Source organism: Centropristis striata, chromosome 13 (genome assembly GCF_030273125.1).
Source record: "Centropristis striata isolate RG_2023a ecotype Rhode Island chromosome 13, C.striata_1.0, whole genome shotgun sequence".
NCBI classification, from domain to species: Eukaryota; Metazoa; Chordata; class Actinopteri; order Perciformes; family Serranidae; genus Centropristis; species Centropristis striata.
In genome coordinates, this window is record NC_081529.1 from 21,666,469 (window position 1) to 21,691,365 (window position 24,897).

The following is a 24,897-nucleotide window of genomic DNA, read 5'->3' on the forward strand; positions in this document are numbered from 1 at the left end:
TCTCTACGAAGCATCCAGACCCTTTAGGTCATCTGGAACTGGCTTGTTGCGTGTCCCAAGAACAAGAACTAAGCGGGGTGAGGCAGCTTTTAGTTATTATGCTCCTCACCTGTGGAACAAACTACCTGTAGATCTGAGATGTGCCCAAATGGTCAGCTCCTTTAAATCAGGACTAAAAACACTATTGTTTACTGCAGTGTACTCTTAACTTTAACACTTATCTGCTGTACTCTACTGCCCTTACTTTTTAACTATACGCTATGTTTAACTTGTGCTTTTTATTATTTTATCTATTTTCTTATCCTGCTGTATCTTATTTTATGTTATTTGTATTTTTATTTCTATTTCCCTGTTTTGATTGACTGTTTTTACTGTTTTCAATTGTGTATTGTTGTTTTTAATGTTTATGTAAAGCACTTTGAAGTACCTTGTGTTGAATTGTGCTATACAAATAAACTTGCCTTGCCTTGCCTTGCTTCAAATACACACGCACACACACACACACACACACACACACACACACACACGTACACACACACATTTTGAGGTTAAAGGGCAAATAAATAAATACTTGAAAAGGAATGCTTGTTGTAGGTGTGCTCCTTGTATATTATATACTATCATAACATTACTAGTATTAATTGTTTGAAATCTCTGAAGAATCTCATCATAGTGTACACACACCGGCAGTAGCCCCCGTGGCCCTTTCAGAATTTCCCCAGAGGAAATTTTCTCGTAATTATCATTATCTTATTTTATCGACAGAATATTAAAGAATTTGGAACCTGGATTTATCCAATGTTCACTTTTCTGTTCAGGAAATATATGCAAATACAAATTTAATAACAAGATGATTAAATTATTTTCATATTTGAAGATAACAAAAAAAATTCTCAATGTAATTAATCAAACTGGGGAAATGTCCGGGTGATATTAGTTAAAATGTATACAGTCTACGGTTAAAATGTGTACCCTATACTCTGTATTAAGTGGTGTGCCTCCACATAATAAAATGTGACCAACATATACGGATAGTTGTAAAAAATAATTAGCATTAGTCAAGCCTTCAAGCCTTTGTGCTAGATTATTAATATTATCTAGGTCGATTTATTTATACCCTTTTATTTGTGAAGCGGAAACCTAGCCGGAAATAGACCTAGCCGCTTCCGGTCACCGCTTGAGTCCCGCCCCGCCAGCCTGTGCCATCTTGTGTTTAGCAAAGAACAAAAACGGGGTAAGAAACAAGCCCGACCTCGGGATGGGGCGAGGATATTAAATCGGAATTTAAGAATATATTTTTTGAGAACAGCTCAGGGCTAACAGGGGGCAGCATGCTTGGAGGTGGGGCACCGCGGAGAAACATCAGCCACACCCCGGAGAACAGCTAATGTTAACGGTAGCCTGGGAGCTATCGAAGCTAAGCTAGCCAATTAGCTCCGGCTAGTAACGGCGGAGAGGACAACTGGCGAGTCTCTGCCTGAACCAGATCAACCAGCGGCGTGATTTTGAAACCGTTTATTGATTTCACGGTCGGGACTTCGGTGGAAATGGGCCAAACATCGTGTTGATTGTCTGCCGAGAGAGGAGACCCGGGCTATGAGGATAGAGGCTCGCTAGCTCGGCTGCTAACAGTTGTTTTTCGTTCCGGAGCGGAACCACAATAAGCCGCGGTGAGTGATGCTACATCCAGCTAGCCTAACCTACTTACCATCTCCAGGGGTTTCAAACATGTGTCCGGGGAAGCCTGGTGCTACTGAATTTGTTTTCAGATGTCTTGAGTGAAGCTGTTGAAATTTCCTTTCATTCTGCTGAATCCTTTCAAGTGCATTTATTCAGTTAGCCAGCCGAATTTAACGCTATTATTCAGTGGCTGGAGTATTTAGCTCCTTTTATATCTATGAAAGTACCAGCTCTGCACTTTGAAACTACTGTTACAGCAAGAGTCCTGCAGGGAAAACGTAGCTTCTGTGAAAGTATGTTAGTGTAATCTGGGCCTGCCACGATAACTACTGCTGGACGATATATTGTCCCAGAAATAATGTCAGTAAACGCTATTGTCGTCATTTTATGACCAGTCTATGCCACTTATGTATAATGATCATATGATCTATAATAATGCAAGTATTGTACAGCCATTCAAAGAGCAACAAACTTTCAAGTTTAACTTCCAATATTAGAGCTGTGAATCAGTGTATCGGCCCCACGATATGATCTGATCCCGATGCTTGAGTCAAGATACGATATTATTGCAATTTTAAACATTGTGCGTTATGGTGAGTAATGCATACGATATATTGCGATTTAACTGTTTAACTGCAGTTGTGTACACAAAATTCAATTCAATCAAGAATTGTTTTGTCAAATAAGCGAAAATTCTCAGTCTATTCATCTCACTTCAGTCTTTTCATTTCTCCACAATGGGAGTCAACCCACAGACTGACCAACAAAGTATTCAGTCAAACTGAACTGATCTAATATCAAACATGTATGGATGACAACAACTTCGGCATTTTAACAAATTTTCACAAACAACAAGCTTCACTGCTCTGGATATTTCTGAATGAAACCGGGAAAAAAAGCCAAACTTGCAGTGTTATTTTCAAACAACTTCCCAACACAATTTCCTGACGCACATGGAGCCTATTGATTCCTTACATCTTCTATGATACCAGTAAAATACTGCGGGCCTGCCAGCTGTCGGAACGCTAAATATGGATACTTGTCGGCAATGAATTGATAAAATACTGCCACGCAAATTAACGTGATACTATTCTGTATTGACTTTCCCCCACCTCTATTACATATTAAAATTTATGTCTACTTCGACATTGGAGTTGTAAATATTTTAATAATTAAGACATGAATAGAATAAAACCACAGAACCAGAACGATAAATATCATGGACTGTGGCTTTGCTAACAAAGACTATGGCAGCTGGGTTTATAGAGTTATTCATTCGTTACTAGGTAAAATCCTGCTAATCCAGTTCGTCAGTCGGACCCGAGGCGCTTTTAAAATATGTTTTGGCTTTGCTCCCAAGGCTCATAATGGTTGGTTAACCCTGCTGTTTATTCTGGTATCATGTTTGCTACAAGTTTGGAGACATCCTTATGTAAACAAATGAAACCTGCTTTTAATTACAGCGGGTGGCATTATATGAACATTACCTGAATCATTTTTGCTGAGCCAGATGAGTTGATATTGTCTTAATTGTGACAGGGAAACTTAAAGTACTTGGTTTATAAAGATGTACCAGGCTGCGACTGTTATATGGTTATATATTATTAAATTATTATCTGATAGAGAAGTTGGTGAGAATCTAACAATGATAGGTTAACTTCCTGTGAGACAAACATTATCAGTCTTCTGTTGTTTCAGTGTGAAAACCCAGCAAGGTTATCTTTAACCAGCTGCTGTCTGCTGTCAGGAAGAGTTAACTTTGCTCTTATCATCATCTTTTATCATCTGCTAACATGTTAGTAAGATTAGCAACATAACAGATAAACAGAGCATCATTTTAAACGTGATGCAGCAAGTTCTATTGAGGATGATTGAATCCTGGAGTTGAGCTTTAACCACAAACATTCAAATCAATTGAAGTCTTGTAAGTATCTGATCTGTTGAGTTCCTAAAGGGCCAGATTTATGGCCAGCTGATTAACATTCTTGTCTGTTGATAACGTTATTTATCAGGATATAGTGGAGGCCATTTATATTGTCACAACGTCCAAACAAAACTAACTTAATAGAGCTGAGGTTTCCGTTTTGGTTCAGAGGTTGATGTAATGCTTATGTAAACTTAAATCAAAGCCACACTTTTCATTTCCTCTTGAATAACTTTGGAGAAATTCAGTTTGATGCAATGATGTTTGCTTTGGGAGATCGGCCATCGAATCATGGAAAAATTATTCAGCTTCTGTTTCGAAGCTCCAGCAGCCATAAGTAGAGTGGGATTTGCAGGGTTACAGTAATTTACAGATTATATGTAGTCGTTGCCATCAAAGGTACAGTTTGTGGGTAGATCAGGGTAAAGTGTGAGCTTTACTAAAAGTTTGGACCACGCCCAGTCAAATTATTGATCTCTTTTTTTCTTGTATGAGGAATTTCCTCAATTAAGCTGTGAAAGTTGTGGTTAATGTTGTTAAAATGCTTTTATAAGCACTTTGTGTGAATGTTACGCACACATTAACAACAAGGAGCTTGTGTTGCAGAAGTCAGGGTGGAGGTGAACCATGTGATCCTGGTCACTCGGCACCACTGACACACCAAATCTAACGTCACACATTGAGTTTAAAACGAACTGTCTGAAGCTCTGTTTCCCCTTTTCTTTCCTTCTTCCCTTCTTTTTTTAATGTCTTATGCTGGATTTAAATTTAACTTAATGAACATGTGTAAGTTGGTGTTTTTCCGCAACTTTGTTCCTTGGAAAACGTTAAAAATAGATCCCACAAGACGTCTTCTCATTTCAGAAATGGTCGATGATTTGGTGGTTTTGCATTTCAACATGAAGCTGAGGAAAATGTCTGACAACAATAGTAACAGACTTCTGGGCACTTTTTAATCCCAGTCTGTGAACTTTCCACTCTGTCATCAATACCACAACATTAGATCATTTTATGGCCCTTAACACAGATAATAAGAAGTCCAACATCTGTAGTCAGCTTAGTTTAATGGTGTGTAATTTGGAATAGGGCTGCACTATTATAAAAGAAAATCGATTTGTGGTTATTTTGACATATTTCAATTGCGATATGATTCTAAATATTGGATGAATGTATGATTTTTGCATCATGGTTCTCATTTTCATTGGAATATGATCATGGGGGGGATTTGTACCAAACAAAGTTTCCTCTTAAGTTCTTCAGGATATGATTGTTAGGCAGCACTGCAATACTTCATTCAGAAAGTTATGTTGACACATATTTTGGAGTTCTGTCTCGACTGACCTGTTGTTTTGGTCTCAGTTGCCTAAGATTTCTTCAGTCTTTTTGATGCTTTTTTCATGCTGAATGACTTATTTAACATATGAGCACAACTCAATAACTGATTATTACCTAATAACTGATAATTTTACATTTTTGTTCATAGTTTGTAACCTGAAGTTTATGCACAGCTACGGATTAGATGAAAGATTTGATATTCAACAGCTCTGACATCACAAACTCTAACTGCTATCACTACTGTTGACAACATAATAAAAATAACAGTTATGACAAGTTAAAATTATTTTTTTTCTAGGGGAAATTTAAGAAAAATAAACACATTTTGGCTTTTTCTAGTCTGGTGCTGCCGGTGCCTCTTCTTTGCGCCACCTACTTTATAGGCTAAAATGGCAGTATCGAAATAATAAATAATATAATTTTCCTGTTATTTGCCCCAATATCTGGGGCAAATATAAATATATATATAATCACCCATCCCTAATTTAAAGCGATGCTTTTGGATTATTTAACAATTTTTGCACCATGTTGTGATTTTAATTACCACTTGGTGTGGTGGAATGATTTAAAAAGTGAATGACATGATTAAGGTCCATGAAAGACCATAACCACAGTTAAACCGTCTAGGCAGTAAGGACTTCTTCTAATGCGTAAAAGACTGTTCTTGCTGTATACGTTTCAGTTCTTCATACTGGTTGTTTTCCTCTTGACTAGCTGCAGGCGTCTGCTTCCTTCCCTTGGATTGAACACCATCAGGCCACTGAGTGCCACATAATATATAATTGGAAATCGGTTCACTGCGTTTTGAAGAAATGTAGGGTCGGAGGGGGCCTGGGAGGGTGGGAATCTGTCTCCTCATCTAGCACAGATTTACTAGTGCATTTAAACATCAGCCGTGCTTTAAAAGGAACAAGGCTCGCAGCCCTGCACTAAGCAGAGACCCTGAGGGTGTGTTTTCATGTATTCACGGAGTCACAGAGGCCTGGTCATGTTGCCGGCTCTCCTCAGGGCTCCAGCTGACACTCGGAGATGAGCAGCTACATTAACCCCATTATAACATGATGTTGCGTTTGTCAATAACGGCGGCTCAGCATGCAGGCTGAGATTACATTCAGGGGGCTGATTTAGAGAGATGATTTGATTTGGAGCTCTTCTTCATGGATTTATTTCTACCGATGTTTTATTGGAGTTGGATGGTGAAGAGCAGCAGTGCTGTCTGTCAGGCTTTCTGCTGCTGTCTGATCTTCACACGCATGACCCAACACCAGTGTCATGCGTGTAATTTAATGTATGTAGCGATTCATTTTTCCTTCTTGCCCCGTGTGTAGCATTGATTTAAAAAAAACAAAAAACTAGCACCCTCAGGGCTGAAGAAGAAAGCGGCTGTGCTTTAAAGCTGCATTCTTTCTAATGGCCAGCAGGCGGCGACCACACTGCCTGCAAAAACAAGTCTGACTGTACAGGAGTCTATGAGGAAAGTGACACCACTTCTCACCTCCTGATGAGTTTATGGTCTCAATGGCTAGTTACAAACCTTCTTGAACACAGCGTGATGTTTCTTTTTGTGAATTATATAATAATTAGAGAGAAATAAACAACGAAGCAGGGTATGCTTTGAAGCAGAGCCACCTTGTGATTGACAGGTTGCATTGTGTGTTATCCCATAAAAGTTTAAACTGGCGATCATTAGCCCAGCAGGGTTATATCGTTATATAACTGTTCTTACGAGGCTGACTGTTAAATTAGCAAAATAAAAGGACGACATTCTGCCCCAAAACAACCGCTGATGTACTCGGCCTCTCACCGTCAGCTGATCTAACGATTAGGGATGGGTGTTTGGAAGAAACCTGCCAACTCGAGCATCTATAACGTTAACGATCGATTAATCGCTATGTTTTTACACATATTCCAGTATGTATAAAAACATGGATACATGGCAAAATAAAAGATATATATACAGTACTGTGCAAAAGCCTGTTTTGATAACGGATGCCTTTATTCTGAAAGGACGAAAAAAGATTCCTGTCGATGGTAAAACTAACTCAGTGAGATTAAACTGTCAAGGAGTTCAATTTTTTATGGCATTTTTCAGTTCAGTGATACTGATACACATTCAGAGATAAAATTGAAAAATACACAGATTGATTAAAAATTCCACATGATCGACCAAATTCCTAACAACCATTAATCGATAATCGAGAAATTATTCCCATCCCTATTATCCATCCCTGAACTGATCCCCATCTTTTTGCTGATGCACTCGATCCAAAAAAGACAAGATGGCAGCAATCAAAATGCAAAACCTGTGGTTTCAAAACTGTAGTCCGCAAACCAATGGATGAAATATACACAAAGTGTTAGTCCAAGAGCATTTTTTGGCAAATTAAGTGCAAGTATTTAAAGTTTGGGTGTCGAGGATTGGCTCCATATTTTGTTATCTTTATGATATAAGAGATTGACTAACTGTCTTCTTATCTTTGTTTTTGACATCAGCCCAAACAGTTAACAGATGAATTCCATTCATGTTGAAGTGCACTTTGTAAAAACCAGCTACCATTTTGTCTCCAGCCTTCACTCTCTGCTGCTCGTGTCACTCTCTTACTCTATTATTTCTCCTCCATCACACGTTGTGTTTGTAACTCTCTCACCTCCACAGCTGAACATCCAGCTTCATGTCACAACTCGTCAGCTGCTGACTGTCCCAGATAGATCAGCGGTGGCAGATAAATATGCTGTTCTCTCCCCACAGAGGTGGACGGCTCACGATCGCTCTGAGAGCAGCCCTCATGACATTCCCGAAATATTACAGAATATCTGAGACATGCATCACAGATTGTGAACATCAGGGCAGATGATAAAGTCTGATTTTTGGTGCACATGTGGGGGATTTTGCAAAATGGGTCACTTTACAAGAGCACAAGAACGCAGTTTCCAGCGTGTTTAACACATTAATTAGATGGTTTTCTGCCCAACTGAAGTGGAAAACAGACGCTTCACATCACTTCAAACACAGAATGGGCACACAATCCACGAGCCAAATTTAAACCAAAGGGTTGTTCCTCCAGCAGCCTGCTGCGGCTGCAGGCATGGCATTTCGCCCATTTATAAGTGTTCATATATCCAATACATTCAATATCTGCAAACGTATAAATAAAATAAGCTGATGTTTTCAGGTGTGATATGTTTTTTTTTTTTTCAATTTCTCCTTTTTAGAGAAACAGTTTGAATAAGTTATGAGGTGAAAGTGAGAAAAAAGCAGCATATTCCAGAGCCTGGAACCAGTAAATATTTTGTGTTTTAGCTTAAATTATTGATGAATTTAAAATTGCTGTAGACTGATTTTCTGTGGATGAAATAATTGATTGATTGTTTCCGTTCCAGTGAACAGTCTCACAGATTTGGGAAGAAGAAAGTTGAATAAAAGGAACTCCATAGTTGTGATTTACATATAAACTCTGGTCTTAATGTTGGATAGTGTCTGTTTTGACCTTTAACCTCCCCCAGTACTCACCTGTCCTCTGTCTGTCCTCAGGCCCTGGCCATGCCCTCGAGTGCACGGGCGGGCAATCTGAAAGACCCCGAAGTGGCAGACCTCTTCTGTAAAGATGATCCGGAGAAGCTGTTCGCGGACCTCCGTGAGATCGGCCATGGCAGCTTCGGAGCTGTTTACTTTGTGAGTAGAGACATTAAATCATTTGCGAACAATATGTCACTTAAAAGTAAGTCAGAATGAACTCTCCCTCCTGGCATTGTGTTCATGTTGGCGTTTATAAAAGTGTTTATAGTTGTTCTGAGCAGCCACACTCAATGACAGAGACGGATATCATTTAAATACAGGGATTACACATTTTCAGGCTGTCTCTCCTGGAAAACATTCCCTCTCTCCCTCCACACAGCTGGCTGATCACTGTGTGAAGTGGGTGTGAACGGCTTCGTAAAATTAGAGGAATCAACGGATGTAGCACCTCTCTGCTCATTCTGATGTTGGAAGTTTTTCAGTTATGTGACAAGCAGTTCTGATGAAACCTGCTTGCAGCTTGGCCATCACCTGTATAATATATATAAAAAATAGTTTCCATCAGGTACTTTCCCTCTCGTGAGCCGCTATGGGTGGCTTGGGAGAGAGGATCCGCCCACCGGTTAGTGGCTCAGGTAGCGGCTCATTAAAGTACCTGTCTCGGGTAGGAACTTTATGAGCCGCTACTAACTAGTCGACGGATATGGTTGAGGCGGCGACTTAGCGCATGCATGATTCATTGCAGACTGGACGCTGAGGGGTTAACATCTCCTGCTCTGACTGCAGCTGAGAGAGACTGCTGCAGGAGGACTGGGCCCTGTGAGTGCTTTGTGACGGTGCCTGCTATTCGGTAAGAAGAGTAGGAACGAGTCTCCAAAAGACTCCAATAACAACAGAAAAAGTCGCTAGATTTGTTGCTAGTCGCTTTTTTGAAAAAGAGTCTCTAGAGGGTCTGAATAGTTGCTTAATATAGAGACAAAGTCTCTAGTAAGCGATGACGGTTTGTTTATGATCAGCGGCGGACACCACGTGTATGGTTAGCATGCAGCTTTGTTTACAATTAGCAGCGGGCGCTGTGCACAGTAAGCGACAGCGGACGCAGTTGTTGAGAAACTAAACAGTGATTGGATGACAGTCGGACTAAGTGGGAGGTATGTTAGGCGTCACATGAGACTTCAAATATCCCAGTTTGCTGGGATGTCCCGTTCATAGTGGTCCCGCTTCCAACAGTCCCACTTATTTTCAGCCTCTGTGACTATCTCTAAAGGTGGGAAATTGGTAAATCATTTGATCCCAGCATCCCGCTTCGGGCGTGTTCATAGTGGAGACGAGGTGTTACAGAGCGTCCCGGCACGACACTATGAAAGGGGCTAGTGTCTGACGTGATTTGAAAGTCCCACCCCTCCATCCATACTGACACCTGGCTGCAGGTTTGCGGTGGCATTTAATCGAGCCATTATCAGAACATCTCACTCTACCTGCACACGCTGGTTTCAGAAGGAATCACAGGCTTCACTCACGAGAAAACTGGTCTTGGCTGCCAAAACTGTACTAATAAAAGTCTTCATTTTTCTTTTCTCTAATGTCAATTTGGCAGCGTATGTTGCTATCCCAGAGAGACACATTGTTATAATATCGAGGCTAGGGGTGGGCGACATGGCCCTAAAAGATTATCACGATATTTCAGGGTATTTTTGCAATAACGATATTCTTGAAGATATTAAAAAATAAGCGCTTAATGTGAGCAAATACCTCACATAACTTTTTCACAGTCAGCATGCTTTCCACCAGGACATGGAGCAGCCAGACAGTGTTGAAAAATAGCTGGCTAGGGGGTTACGGGGGCATGGCCCCCCCAGAGGATATTGTTTGTTATATTATTTGATATTGTTTTTTAATGTTAGCACAGTACATGAGACTATGACGGGTCGCCACAGTCTAGGTAATTAATGAGAAACTCTTACACCACTATGTCAAGAAGTAGGAATGTTGCCATGCATGATATGCATTTTTTTTACTCCTAAAAAAATATACCGGTATAATCGTGAACGATACAATATGGCACACCCCTAGTTGAGATGAATAAATCCGGATGTGGACGATGATTCAGAGATCACATAAGAACCGGTTGAACATGATAATTTTCTCCTTGTTTGCAGGGAGTTTCCTGCTCTGTGTGCATGTATAAAGCAACAGAATGGTGTGCGTGGTGTTCCTGCAGCTCAGTGCTGAGATCATGATGAAGAAAATCTAATTATTTATGTATTTTTATCACAAGCATTTCCTTCAGAAGAAAAGCACACAGAGCAGTGTTACTCTGTGTGGGTTTGTAAAAGACACACATTCAGCCTTATCTGCATTTCATTATTAATAAGGAGGCTGTGAATGTGAAAATGTCCCCACCTAATTATGAAAACAGTGGGAACACAACCTGCGTGCACTAAGCTGTGCTTCTCATTCTACCTGTAAAATGTTCTCCAGGCTGTGAGGTAGACTCACACCTCCACAGTGTTCTCGCTCACTGTCTGACTTTCAGAGATCCTTAAAAGGCCATTAGAGATGTGCTGCAAAAATAGACGATGTGCATCAATTTGCATCAATTTAAGAAGAGTGCGGCAGCTTCACTGTGTTTTCTCAGAGCTCAGGCTGTGTGTACACTTACTGTGTTTGTCAGTGAGGACGACTGACCTGAAACGACCGCCATCAACATCAGGCGGCTTAACGGTTAGAATCAGCTCGTCCTGCTCTGCTGGCTGCGTGTTTAATGCTGTTTTCTTTAGGAATCACTCTGAGTAGAAACAGCAGTGATGCATCATTTAGTTGTTTACAGTCTGGAGCAGGACGTCATGTGTTCAGTGTCATCTCTGGTGTCTGATGGCCGCTTCCTCACGTGGGATTTAGGATTAACCCCCCCCCTTCTTTTATTTTGGGAGGATTAAGCACTTGGAATAGATATTTTCCCCAGAAATAACTGATGTAGTTTGGTTGATAAATGGATCAGCGTGTAGGCTTCATCTTTTGTTCTCTGCTCAACATGTCGGATCGATCTGTTGGCTCCACCAAGTGGTCCTAAAATAACCTGCACTCCTTCCTCTGTGATGCTCTCACAAACAGCAGTTTATCCACTGCAGTAATAGAGTAAAAATAACAAGTCAGATACTGTTCAGCAGCTGCTGGAGCTTTGTCAAAACATGGTGACGGTGATGGAGAACACAAGGAAAGCAGCATTTAAAGAAGCTTCTTGTTTCCCTGTTGAAAGACTGAAAAGTTATTACAGAAGAGAGACTCGACTCTCAAGCTAGTTTAGTGTTCTGGCACCATGAGAACAAATGTGACGGTGCTTTTGTTCCCAGTGATGACACTGAATTAACCGGGTTACAGTCAGATTTCTGCTGTAAGCTGATCCCCTAAACTAATGTAAATGTTTCTGTAATCAGGTCGGGGATTAGAGGAACATGATTTCTCCTGAAGAGTCGCTTTCTTCAACATTTGTAACTCAATGTTTCTAATCTGTGTGTGAGTGTGTGTGTGTTACATGTATACACGTGCAAGACAGACACACAGACGGCATAGCAATTGGATCAGATACATCTTTTTTTTTCAAAATAAAAGTCTGACAAGCCACATGCACATCAGCTGCATGGCCTTTTACTGATATGTTTAAAATAAAAGATGTGTGAAGAAAAATCGTGTAAGTGGAGCAATATATATGGGTGGTTGATGTGACACTCAATTTTTGTGTTCCCAGTGACAAATATTACTAAAATTTGATAATATTTCATTAAAATTAATGTTTTAATATGCAGTTCATTCTTCTACATCTAATCCATCTGCAAACAATGAGTATCGTTCTTCAACTATGCAAATATTCTGTTTTGAACATGACATTTGTCCACCGGTGCAACTGTACTAGGTAGCATTACTTATCTTAAAACAACTGTAATTTAATGAAAAATTAATCTAAATACATTAAAATACTTGAATGCATGTCATACGAGTGTTTACTTAATGAATCTAGAGGATATAAGTGTTAAGGTCCCTATGTAGAGTTATTATGACACATTACATTTTGTCCGCAAAACTGTTGTCCTCCCCGAGCAACGCCATTATGTAGATATAAAACAGGCATTAATGTGACCACCCCATTACTGAGAGGGGTCCTTCCAGAATCAGGAAGGACAGAAGACATCTCTGGAGCAGGTGGACTGCACACAAGATCAGTTCTGTCTCAAATATTTTCATAATATTACTATTTCCGTGCAGTGTTGGAACTGGTTGTCTTAAGGTAGTCCTTTGGTGCAACGCAGTTTAAGTATTGATCTGAATATTTTTATCAATTTACATTGATTGATAATTGAAAATAATGTAAACCTTAACACTGTTACTCAGGATGAAGAATGTCTCTCATATAGCTAGGCCGCAAACTAGCATTGATTTCGAAAATGTCCACTGGTGAAACGCACTGTCCTGTAGTACAACATGAAGTCAGTTTCACTTATTTTTTTCCTTTACTCCTATCATAATGAAAATTAACATAGTGAAAGCAAACATGTAAACAAACATTTTTTGTATTACAAGTACAAGTGAAAAATTAGTTTAAATATGCAAAAGAGATATAATCCGAGTCTAAAAAATGAATGGAGGTTAATGGACGGCCGCATTTGGATGGCCCGTCCTACCTGGCTGACGGGAGCTTCTCTGTCCTGCTTGGGGATTTCGTCTCCTCTGTTGCCCCCCTCACCTGTGGGGTCCCCCAGGGCTCTATACTAGGTCCCATCCTCTTCCTATTATATATTTTACCCCTAGGGGACATCCTAGTCAAACATAACATCTCCTTCCACTGCTTTGCAGAAGATGTCCAGCTATATCTGCCTCTTAATGTTGATGGGCAGGCTGCACTCCAGCCATTGCTTGATTGTCTGGCTGACATCAGATCATGGATGGATGCAAACTTCCTCAACCTTAACGAGAGCAACTTTTAATGACTAATTTAAGTAGCTTTTTTGCATTTTCTCTTAACCTCAGAATTTTAGGACAACACAACTCAAAACCTTCCTTCCCTGTTTTGTTAAAGCTAGTTTGCAGAAAGTAAATTTGACAATGTTTGATAATTAATTTGGCTTTGTACACGACATGGGCATACTAGTACTCTGTTGTCCAATGGTGCAACGGAATGTCCTGTGGTGCAACAAATTGAATTGTGAGTGGAAAAGGCATTTTAATGAAAAATGTATGTAAAAAGTTTGGGATAGTACAATAATGTTATCATCACTATGCAGCTATAAGGATGAAATGAAGATTCCTTGGGTTTTATACCAATTATAATGAACGTAACCCAGGCATTTGGGTGAAGTCTCTATGTGTACATCTTATAGTATATAAATAACATAATTCTGAATTTTTTGGGGGTATGTTTGATGTGGAAATACAATTGGGACAAACTAATATGCCTTTGGCTTATCTATCTTATCTGTCCAACATTCTCTGAATTAAATAATGACATTCTTTATTGTGTTGCACCGGTGGACACATTTTAGGACTACCACACCAAAAAGTGAATAATATGTGAAGAATTAGAAATGGACACATTCAGTTTTGAATTATTCACATATAAGGGAATATAATTATATATCATTTGACATATATTTTTGAATTATTATTTTTTTCACTTTGAATTTGAGTTCACGTCAACCACCCATATAATATAATATATGATGATGTGTGTGTATATATATATATGATGATGTATATGATTTAAACTTGATTGATATGTTAGACTATCAAAAAGACCATTAAATTATTGTTGTTGACATTTTCTAAATTCTTTACATTCTTACATTCTGCTTTAAGATGGAAGGTCAAATGGTTCCAAGTGTGATATGACTCGGCAGGCCATGAGTTGATATTTTGTCCCCAAAATAGACACATTTATGTCACTGATATGATAATTGAACAAGATTATTGTACAGTACAGCCTTTCAAATAGCAATTAACTTTTAATTCTGAAGAATATTCACTCATGAATGTGAAAAATATATTAAAATATCCTCACAAAATAGTAAAATGGCCTTAGAAGTATTTAAATATCCTCAATAAATACTTAAATATCCCCAAAAAATAATAGAACATCCCAAATAAATACTGAAATATCCCACAGAAAATATTTAAATATCCTCAATAATATTAAAATATCCTTGAAAATTTTAATATATCATAATAAAGACATGTTTAAATATCTTAAATAAATAATAATATATCCTTAAATATATTAAAATATCATAAAGGAATTTTAAAAAATCCTCAGACAATATTTAAATATCCTCAATAAATACTAAAATAGCCCAAATAAATACTAAAATATCCTTAAAAATATTTGAAAAATATCATCAATAAATATTTAAATATCCTCAAAAAATATAGAAAATTTCAAGAAGAATTAAAATGTCCCTTAAGAAAACATTAAAATATCCTCAGAAAATAATAAAATATCTGCGTACTGAGCTGCTGCATGTAAAAGTGTCTTCAGGTTATTAAAAGTTAAGTTTATTGATCTCCCAGCTCTGAGTCAGTGAAGCTTCAAGATTAAAAACCTGATCTGACTTTATGTTTTCTCTTATTGTCTCCTCTGATGTTTGTTTGTGTTTTCGTCCATCAGGCCCGAGACGTGCGCAACAATGAGGTGGTGGCCATCAAGAAAATGTCGTACAGCGGCAAACAAACAAACGAGGTAACACACTGTTATAATAATAAATAATAATTCATATTTTTAAACGTATTTCAGTCCCATCTCATGCTTTTTCTTTACCCTTTCTCTCTCTAAAAATCTGTTTTTTTTTCTTTCTTTGATTAATCTACTCACAAACTTTAAATATCTGTCCTTATTTCCTATTTATTCTACAACTATTAACCCTGAATTATGGCAAATATGAGTTTATCAAGCTTAACTTCCAAAAATCCAAATGTTTGTGTTGGGAACAAGGTGCTACACGTTTATATATTCCCCATATTTATTATTTAGGTCATTTAATTGTTAATTTGTTTAATTTATATTTATATATTTTTTAATCAATTACATTTCTATTTTATTTTGCTAATTTGATATATATATATATATATATATATATATATATATATATATATATACCCCCCCAGATGTTTTTATGTGATATCCTTCTCAACACCAAAAAGATGTTGTAGAAATAAACCTGCTTTAGGTTCTGATTGTGCTGAAAAGTCCGTTCTAAACTGTGTTTTGTGTACAGAAATGGCAGGACATCATTAAAGAGGTGAAGTTCCTGCAGAAGCTTCGCCACCCGAACACCATCGAGTACCGAGGATGTTACTTGAAGGAGCACACGGCCTGGGTACGAGTCAGCACACACCTTTCATTTCCAGCACACTTCTCCTAAATCTAAAGTTAAAGACGGTCCTTTAGATTCGAAATGAGCCGAAACAAATAATGAGAAATACCCACAGCCATGGCTAGAGGAAACAACACTATATAACAGTTATAATGACTTAAATAATAAAGAAAGAGATAAAACAGTTGAATTTCCTTAATTTATTTTGAAAAAAAATCTTTAATTTCTTTATATTATTATTGTTATTATTATTCATTCATTAACTTTAACCGCTTATCCGCAATCGGGTCGCGGGGGCGGGACTTGATTAAAAAAAATAATCTAATTAGAGGCTTTGCAATTAATTAATAGAATTTTAATCGCATATAAATATTTTACCCGAGAACAGTGAGAAGTTATTTTTTTCACGTGGATTTTAACAATACCATTGAATAATGACTGAATACATAAGCTTAAGCAACAAAAATATTGTTTATTTTTGTTCAAGTCCAACAGACCAGTGCAGTTTTTGCCATTAAGTGTAGCAGTAGCATATTTAGACGCTAGCTGCTATATGTTTTGCATTGAGGTGATACTTGAGGCTCGATGTGCTGCGGTGATATGCAAATTTCTTCTTGCATAGCTTGCACACAACCATGGTCTTATCGACGCTTCCATCCGTTCGTTTTTTGTAACAAAATTTCTCATCCACGGGGCCAACCCCGAAGCCTCGCTTCAAAATATATATATATATATATATATATACACACATACATACAGAAAAGGAGGAAAACAAACGGTGTGTGATGAGTCATTCCAGTGTTAATTGATGATCAGAGCTGCAGCCGTGCAGTGATTGGTTCATGTATTGATCCTGTGTGTCGTCTCTCCTCAGCTGGTGATGGAGTACTGCCTCGGCTCGGCCTCGGACCTCCTCGAAGGTCAGTTTAACACCTCAGCACTTATTAGCACATAATTATTAAGACGCCTGTTGTGGTTTATGTGTGTGACTCTCTGTGTCCTCTTCGACCTGCAGTTCACAAAAAGCCGCTCCAGGAAATAGAAATTGCTGCTATTACCCATGGTGCACTGCAGGGATTAGCATATCTTCACTCTCACAACATGATTCACAGGTAATTATTATTATTACTATTGTTATTATATCATTATTGTTAATATTGTTATTATTGTTGTTGTTATAACTATTATTTTCGTTATTATTATTATTTTAATTATTACTACTCAAAAAAGTTTATTGCTCCAAGTCGAAATGTTTGTGTTGGTTACAAGGTGCTAAAGTTTTTTTTTAAATTTATTTTTTAATTTAACTGAAATTTTAATATTTCTAAGAACATTTTTAGCTTTTGAACCCCATAAACCACCATACCTCCACAAAAATAACTGCCCTTCTAGAATTTATTTTATAAATGTTTTGCACATAATCGTGTGTTTATAAACAGTTGGTACATTTGTGTAAAATCTACTTTTTTTATTATGTGTATGTTTATAACAGCCTCCCAGCCCCATTATTATAATTTATTTTCTCCCATATTTATTGAATAAGTAATTTTTCTTTAAATGCGTTTATTTAATGCATACATTTTTTGATTTATTATTTATTTTATCAAGCTTATTTTAGCACAGTATTTATATAATTATTTATGAATTATTTACTTAAACAACAGTTTGTACATGTGCGTAAAATGACTGTTATGATTACAGGCATCCTAGCAGTCTCCCACTCATTATTATATTATTTATAATTTTTTCTCCCATATTTATCATTTGAGTAATTTATTTGGTAATTTAATTTATATTTGTATTTTTTTAACTCAATTAAATTGTATTTCTATTTAGCAAATTCAATAACCATATTTTCCCCATATTTGTTAACTTGGAAATCAACAAATAAATGACTAAATTAATAAATATGGGGGGAAATAATAATATAATAACTTAATTGTTTGATTGAAATTTATTCACAAAATACTATATATTGGGTTTTTTTACAGGCCTGAAAAAATACAGATTAATATACTATTTATACTGTTAATGCATTAGTAAAACAGTAACATTTAAATAATTAAAATATACAAATATAAATTAAATATAAAAATATAATATGATAATGGGGCTGTTATAAACAAACACATATATAATAAAAAAAGGGTAAATTTTACACAAAAGTACAAACTTTTCATAAACACACAACTATGTGCAAAAAATATACATAATCTATTTTTTCATGCCTGCTATAATTAATGTGAGTGAGTGTTTGTTAATGTTGTGTTGGTGCATATATATATATCTTGTGTTGGTGCTAACGTGTGCCATGGTCTGCAGGGACGTGAAAGCAGGAAACATCCTGCTGACGGAGCCGGGTCAGGTCAAACTGGGAGACTTCGGTTCTGCTTCCATCGTGGCTCCGGCTAACTCCTTCGTGGGGACTCCGTACTGGTGAGGGCTCACTTCTTTTACTCTGTGAAGCTGAAATTGACTCGTTTAAAGACATTCAGGTCATCGTTCTCAGAAACCAGTTGGACCAGTCAGTTGTACCTTATTTAGCTTATATATATAGATATATATATATATATACATATATATACATACACATAATATATTTCACTCTGCTCGTGCCCATTCATCGGGATCGTGTTGTTAAAAAATAAAAAGTTTACGGGAACAGAAGGGGGAATAAGGGATCAGTGTGAAAGTTTGTAATGCGTCACTTCGAGGGTTGCAATGTGTCCATGCATTTCTGTATATTTTAATAATGCCAATCTAATTTAAATGACTAACAGAAGCAGTACTAGATCTTATGGCATGTTGTGGTTAAAAGTGTGTCTGAGGTAGCAAAGGGTCAGGATATATCCCAGACATTTCTGCACATTTTCAAAGGGAAGTTAAGCTTTTTATATTATTTTTAATACAAAATTTGCACCTTTTTAATTGTGAAGTTATGTTGGGAGCAATACACATAAAATATTGTTTCTGATCATTTATGTCCAACATGTAAAAAGGAAAAGTGGAGTGGGAAGAAGAGGAAAAATATCAAATCTCACCTCATCCCGTAGCTGTCAGAGATATAAAGTCATTTCTTTTGTATTTATGAATATATATAAAGAGAGGAGAATGAGAAGGAGGCCGGGGATGAGACCAGTCTTTTATTTTGGAGGGGCGTAACAGAAAATATGTTTGTTTTGTTATGTAATACGATTTAATGAGTCAACTAATTTAATCAAAGTTTTGCTCAACTTAATTGCAAACTTTAAAAAAAATAATTTAAAGGTTTTAATTTTATATGATAAATGTCTGTTTCTATTTGCATATGACATGTTTAATAGAAAACAACCTATATATTTACATTTTAATCTCATTATTTCCCATTAATTCCTCTGCAAAGTTTTTTTCTGCAGCTGCCATACTCTAAGATTCTGACACTTATTTTCTTGCAAACGACAGAAACTGAATTGCATGACGTTCTTTTAGGCATCGCTGATGTGTGTTGTTGTTGTTGTTGTTTCGTGCAGGATGGCTCCGGAGGTGATCTTGGCGATGGATGAAGGCCAGTATGACGGTAAAGTGGACGTCTGGTCGCTGGGCATCACCTCCATAGAGCTGGGTAAGAACCTGCAGACTGACACTGAGCAGATACATCCAGACGTAAACTCTTTTATTCTGACATGGTGCTCTTTTTTTCTGTCCCCAGCGGAGAGGAAGCCCCCTCTCTTCAACATGAACGCTATGAGTGCCTTATATCACATCGCTCAGAATGAAAGCCCCATCCTCCAGTCCAACCACTGGTGAGAACGCTTCTGTCTGAAAATAATCTCTCAGTATCCTAAATTTGTCTTGAGATAATAAATCCTGTTTTTCTAAATGATTCTGTTTTCACATGCATATAGCCAGAGCTTTCTATAAGTGCATGACCTGCTTCTTTGTGCATCTGCAGCCTAAAATATGAATTAAAGATTAAGGCAAGCATTCCAGTCAAAAAACAGCTGCATCAATAGAAGATGTGACTAATATAAAGTGTCAGGGTCCCTTGTTATTATTTTTTATAATTAATATAATTTAATGGAATAACAAAATCTCATATTTCTTTGCAGGTCTGATTCCTTCCGCAACTTTGTTGACTCTTGCCTACAGAAGATTCCCCAGGACCGGCCTACCTCGGACGTGCTGCTAAATGTGAGAGCGCTAATTTTATTTCTCATCTATTTAAACGTAAAACTCCTATGTAGCTCTGCAGCATTGCAGCTCTCTAGTTCTGCAGCTTTTTAGATCTGTAGCTCTGCAGTTCTGTAGCTCTACGACATTGCAGTTCTCTAGTTCTGCAGCTCTGTGCCCTGTAGCTTTGCAGCTCTGTAGCTCTACAGCTCTCTAGTTCTGCAGCTCTGTAGCTCTACAGCTCTCTAGTTCTGCAGCTCTGTAGTTCTGTAGCCCTGCAGTGGGTTTTGACGTCGTGACATCTTCCTCCCGCAGCATCGGTTCTTGTGCCGCGAGCGGCCGCTGACGGTCATCATGGACCTGATCGCTCGAACCAAGGACGCAGTGAGGGAGCTGGACAACCTGCAGTACCGCAAGATGAAAAAGATCCTGTTCCAGGAGACGCAGCAGAACGGACCGGTGTCTGAGGGAGGAGAGGACGAGGAGGTGAGGACTCTGATGAGACAGGAAGGAAGTCCTGAGGCCACAAAGACAGGAAGCAGAGTATAAAATAAGACTCATGTCAAGAGGGGAAAATACATAAATATAGTTGTCGCTTAAAATGCAAATAATAATAAATAATAATAATATAATATAATATAATATAATAATATAATATAAATAATAATGTGTGTGTGTGTGTGTCAGGAGGTGGAGCAGTACCTGCTGCGGACCGGGACAGTGAACAGCATGGAGAGCTCCCAGTCCGTCCCCAGTATGTCCATCTCAGCCAGTTCCCAGAGCAGCTCCGTCAACAGCCTGGCTGACGCCTCCGACGACAGCAGCAGCGAGATGGCCATGATGCAGGAGGGAGAGCACACCGTCACCTCCAACAGCTCCATCATCCACCGGCCCACGGTAATAAACAACAACCACAACAACAACAGCAAGAGTTTCAGTTTAGCTTCAGAGGGTTTAACTCTGTTTGAGCTCCTCATTGTTTGTAGAATAATATGAAGTTTAAAGGTTTTTTTGTGTCTGATAAAAAGTGTCTGACTGTTCTATCATCTCCTCCTGCTGCTCCTCCTCCCGCTCCTCCTCCTCCTCATCTTGCTCCTCCTCCTCCTTGTCTTCCTTGTCCTCCTCTCTCCTCCCCCTCCTTCTCTTCTTCCTTTCCTTCCTCCTCCTCCTCCTGCTCCTCGTCCTCATCCTCCTTGTCCTCCTCATCCTCCTTTTCTTCCTCCTCATCTCTCTCCTCCTGCTCCTCCTCCTCTTCATCTCCTCCCTCCTCCTCATCTCCTTTCTCCTCCACATCTCCCTCCTCCTCGTACTCATCTCCTTCCTCCTCCTCGTACTCATCTCCTTCATCCTCCTCATCATCTCCTTCCTCCTCTTTCTCCTCCTCCCCCTCCTGCTCCTCCTACTGCTCCTCCTCATCATCATCTCCTTCCTCCTCCTCATCTCCCTACTCCTCCTCCTCATCTCCTTCCTCCTCCTCGTACTCATCTCCCTCCTCCTCCTCCTCATCTCCCTCATCCTCTTTCTCCTCCCCCTCATGCTCCTCCTCCTTCTGCTCTTCATTTTCTTCCTCCTCTTCCTCCCCCTCCTGCTCCTCCTCCTGCTCCTCAGGGTCAGGATAACATCTATGATGACCCGTACCAGCCTGAGATGGACCAGCCTCAGGCTCCCTCAGCTGGACGCCGTCGGGCGTACTACCGTAACCGCGACCACTTCGCCACCATCCGAACCGCCTCGTTGGTGAGTTCAACAATTTATTAGATTCATCTTTAGTGCCAAGGTGAAGTCAGTCAAGATTCTCATCATCTGAATGAAAAAAAAACCTGATAAATGATTGAATATGACACTAAAACAGTGCATGTAGGTGAGTGATTGATATTTTAGATTTACTTTGTTTGTATTAACTTCAATATTTTTTTCCTTTTCCTTTTTTCCTGTAAAGTTTACTCTACATGTATGAAGGCAATGCAAGTTTATTTGTATAGCACCTTTCAACAACAGGGCAATTAAAAGTGCTTTACACAAAAAATTAAAAGCATTTAAAAGAGACATATATAGAATGACATTCAAATATAAAAGTTTAAGATTAAAAACAAGCAGATAAAATATTTAGGAAAAAATATTTTAGTACACACAAATATAAAATTTTAAAATTGAAAGTGAACTGATAAAATATATTTTTTTAAATATCAAATTCTCTACTCATGTCGCTAAACGAGAGGAGTCCCTCAATCTGTCCGGGTGCTCTAGCCTTTTTTAGGAAAAAGCGGAATCTTTAAACTGCAGTTTTCTGGGAGTTTGTTCCAGATATGTTGAGCATAAAAACTGAATGCTACCTCTCCATGTTTAGTTCAGAAATGTAAAGAATACAAAAATTTTTGTTTTTTTTAAAATTGAAAGCAAGCTGATAAAAGTTACAGTGCAGTAAAGGCAGTGGCAAATGAAAAACAATACACCTCAGCACGGTTTAAGATTAATGGTGAACTCTAAGAATCATTTATACTTGAATGATCAACGAGACAAAGTTGCCCACTAAGCCCTCTTCTCTTTGCTATTTTCATTGAGCCTTTAGCCCAAGGAATAAGACAAAATGAAGCAATTGAGGGGATAAAATTGGTAGATGATCTGAAACTGGCGTTATTCGCTGATGACATTTTAATATATCTAAGTAATCCAACACAATCCTTGCCAGCTTTAATGACATGTTTAAGTGAATATGGCTCTTTTTCAGGTTATAAATTAAATGTTCAAAAAACACAGATTCTTAGTTTTGACTACAACCCTCCTGTTGATCTCTGTCAGAAATACCAGCTAAACTGGGATGAAAAATCCATAAAATATCTAGGAATTCATATCCCTAAAGATCTATCAAGAATAGCAGAAATCAATTATAAACCAGTTATTAAGGAAATTAAGGAAGATATTCATAGATGGAGCCTGATACCATATCTAAACCTATACAAAGAAAATATATCTAATGTAAAATCAAGATGGGAAACTGAAGGCAATGTCATAATCTCACAGGAGAACTGGAAGGAAATTTTCAAACAACAATGGAAAACAACAAATTTTCCACTTTGGAGAGAATATTCATGGAAAAATCTCATTCGCTATTTCTGCACTCCATATCAAAAGAGGTCATATTCCAATCAAACAGAATGTTGGAGATGTTGTGGAAGCAAAGAGGCGAATCACTATCATATATTCTGGTGTTGCCCTGTGTGACCCCGATTTGGTTGAGCATACATCAAATTCTAGATACTGTGTTTTCAACAAAAATAACTTTTTGTTTCAATTTGTTATATTTGGTGGATCTAGAGGAACTGGAGTGGAGGAATAAAGATAAATATTTACTGAGAATATTACTGGTGGCCTGTAAGAAATCAATAACAAAGGAATGGCTGGAGAGGGAGGCACCTAGTGCAGATGAATTGATTGATATTGTGTACAACATCTTTGTAATGGAAAGAGTTACTTTCAATTTAAGAACACAAAAAGAGGTATTTATTGAAATTTGGCAAAAATGGATTACATATGTCTCCACCATAAAACCGGATTTCAGGTAATCTCAGATTGGACTATCAGAATACTTTCATTTCTTTGTACCTTTCCCTTTTTTTTTTGTTGGGGTGTTTTCCAATTCCCTTTTGTACGCTTTTACTTTTCCCTTGATATTTTCTGTATTTGTGTATAGGTCTTCATGTTGAGTGTTTGTTTGTTAATTTACATGTAAAATCAAAAAACAATAAGTAAATGACAAAAAAAAAGAAAACAATACACCACACAAAAATATGTTTTCTTTACCTGCTGATCTACAGAAATGAACTTTTAAGATATTATATATAAGAAAACAACCTTCCTGAAGCCGGTCAGAAGGTTGAGTCAATGGGAGAACTTTGAACCTTTTTAAAGTGGCTCCACACTTCAGGACCAGAGGATGCCTTCATGCAACAGTTTACTGGTTAACATACTTGATCTATAATGAGTTCATGTCGGCTGTCTGGCCCGCTGCTAATGATCTCCTCCTCGTTTCCTCCTCCAGGTGACCCGTCAGATCCAGGAGCACGAGCAGGGCTCTGCGCTGCGGGAGCAGATGTCCGGGTACAAGCGTATGCGGCGGCAGCACCAGAAGCAGCTGATGGGGCTGGAGAACAAGCTGAAGGCAGAGATGGACGAGCACCAGCTGAAGCTGGACAAAGAGCTGGAGAACCAGAGGAACAGCTTCTCCACTGAGGCCGACAAGCTGGCCAAGAAACACCAGGCCATTTTAGAGAAGGAGGTCAGGCTGCCCACACACACACACACACACACACACACACACACACACATAAACACACAGATATACACGTATACAGACACACACACACACACACACACACACACATATATATGCACACACACACACACAGACAGACACATACAAATGCACGCACAGACACACACATATACAAACCTACACAGTACACATTAACTTGCACACACATGCACACACACTCTGTTTGTGTGTTTCATGACGTGTGTATCATTGTCACGTGTCCTCTGTGTCCTGCAGACCAAAGCTGCTCTGGCAGAAGAGAAGAAGTTCCAGCAGCACATCCTGGGCCAGCAGAAGAAAGAGCTCACCAGTTTACTGGAGTCACAGAAACGCCAGTACCGCCAGCGCAAAGACCAGCTGAAGGAGGTCAGACACACACACACACACACACTCACACTCACACTCCTATTTACCCTTTATGTCCACAGGATAGCGTTGTGTCTCCTCCTGTGTTCAATTTTTTTACATTTCTAAATAAATGTTTTAATTTTTATTTTTCTCTCTCTATCTTTTCTTTATTTATGATTTTTTATTAAATTAATTTATTTAGTTCAGCATTTTTATTTTATTTCTACATAAATTCTTAAATGTATGTAAAAATGTATGTATTGTATGTATT

General features: G+C 38.2%; 1 protein-coding gene across 2 annotated transcripts in view; it reads left to right on the plus strand.

Annotated features, from left to right (window-relative positions):
- The first annotated feature begins 1,224 nt into the window (after positions 1-1,224).
- The window catches only part of taok2a (TAO kinase 2a), a 40,056-nt gene continuing 16,383 nt past the window's right edge, over positions 1,225-24,897 (plus strand). For both annotated transcript variants that reach the window (XM_059347582.1, XM_059347583.1), the window contains exons 1-15: positions 1,225-1,670; positions 8,472-8,612; positions 15,112-15,183; positions 15,719-15,820; positions 16,692-16,737; positions 16,833-16,929; positions 18,140-18,253; positions 19,327-19,418; positions 19,506-19,599; positions 19,906-19,987; positions 20,282-20,452; positions 20,654-20,863; positions 21,575-21,703; positions 24,006-24,242; positions 24,516-24,644. In XM_059347582.1, the coding sequence (XP_059203565.1) occupies positions 8,481-8,612; positions 15,112-15,183; positions 15,719-15,820; positions 16,692-16,737; positions 16,833-16,929; positions 18,140-18,253; positions 19,327-19,418; positions 19,506-19,599; positions 19,906-19,987; positions 20,282-20,452; positions 20,654-20,863; positions 21,575-21,703; positions 24,006-24,242; positions 24,516-24,644 (1,707 nt within the window). In that variant the 5' untranslated portion in view covers positions 1,225-1,670; positions 8,472-8,480. The remainder of the gene's footprint in view (positions 1,671-8,471; positions 8,613-15,111; positions 15,184-15,718; positions 15,821-16,691; positions 16,738-16,832; positions 16,930-18,139; positions 18,254-19,326; positions 19,419-19,505; positions 19,600-19,905; positions 19,988-20,281; positions 20,453-20,653; positions 20,864-21,574; positions 21,704-24,005; positions 24,243-24,515; positions 24,645-24,897) is intronic.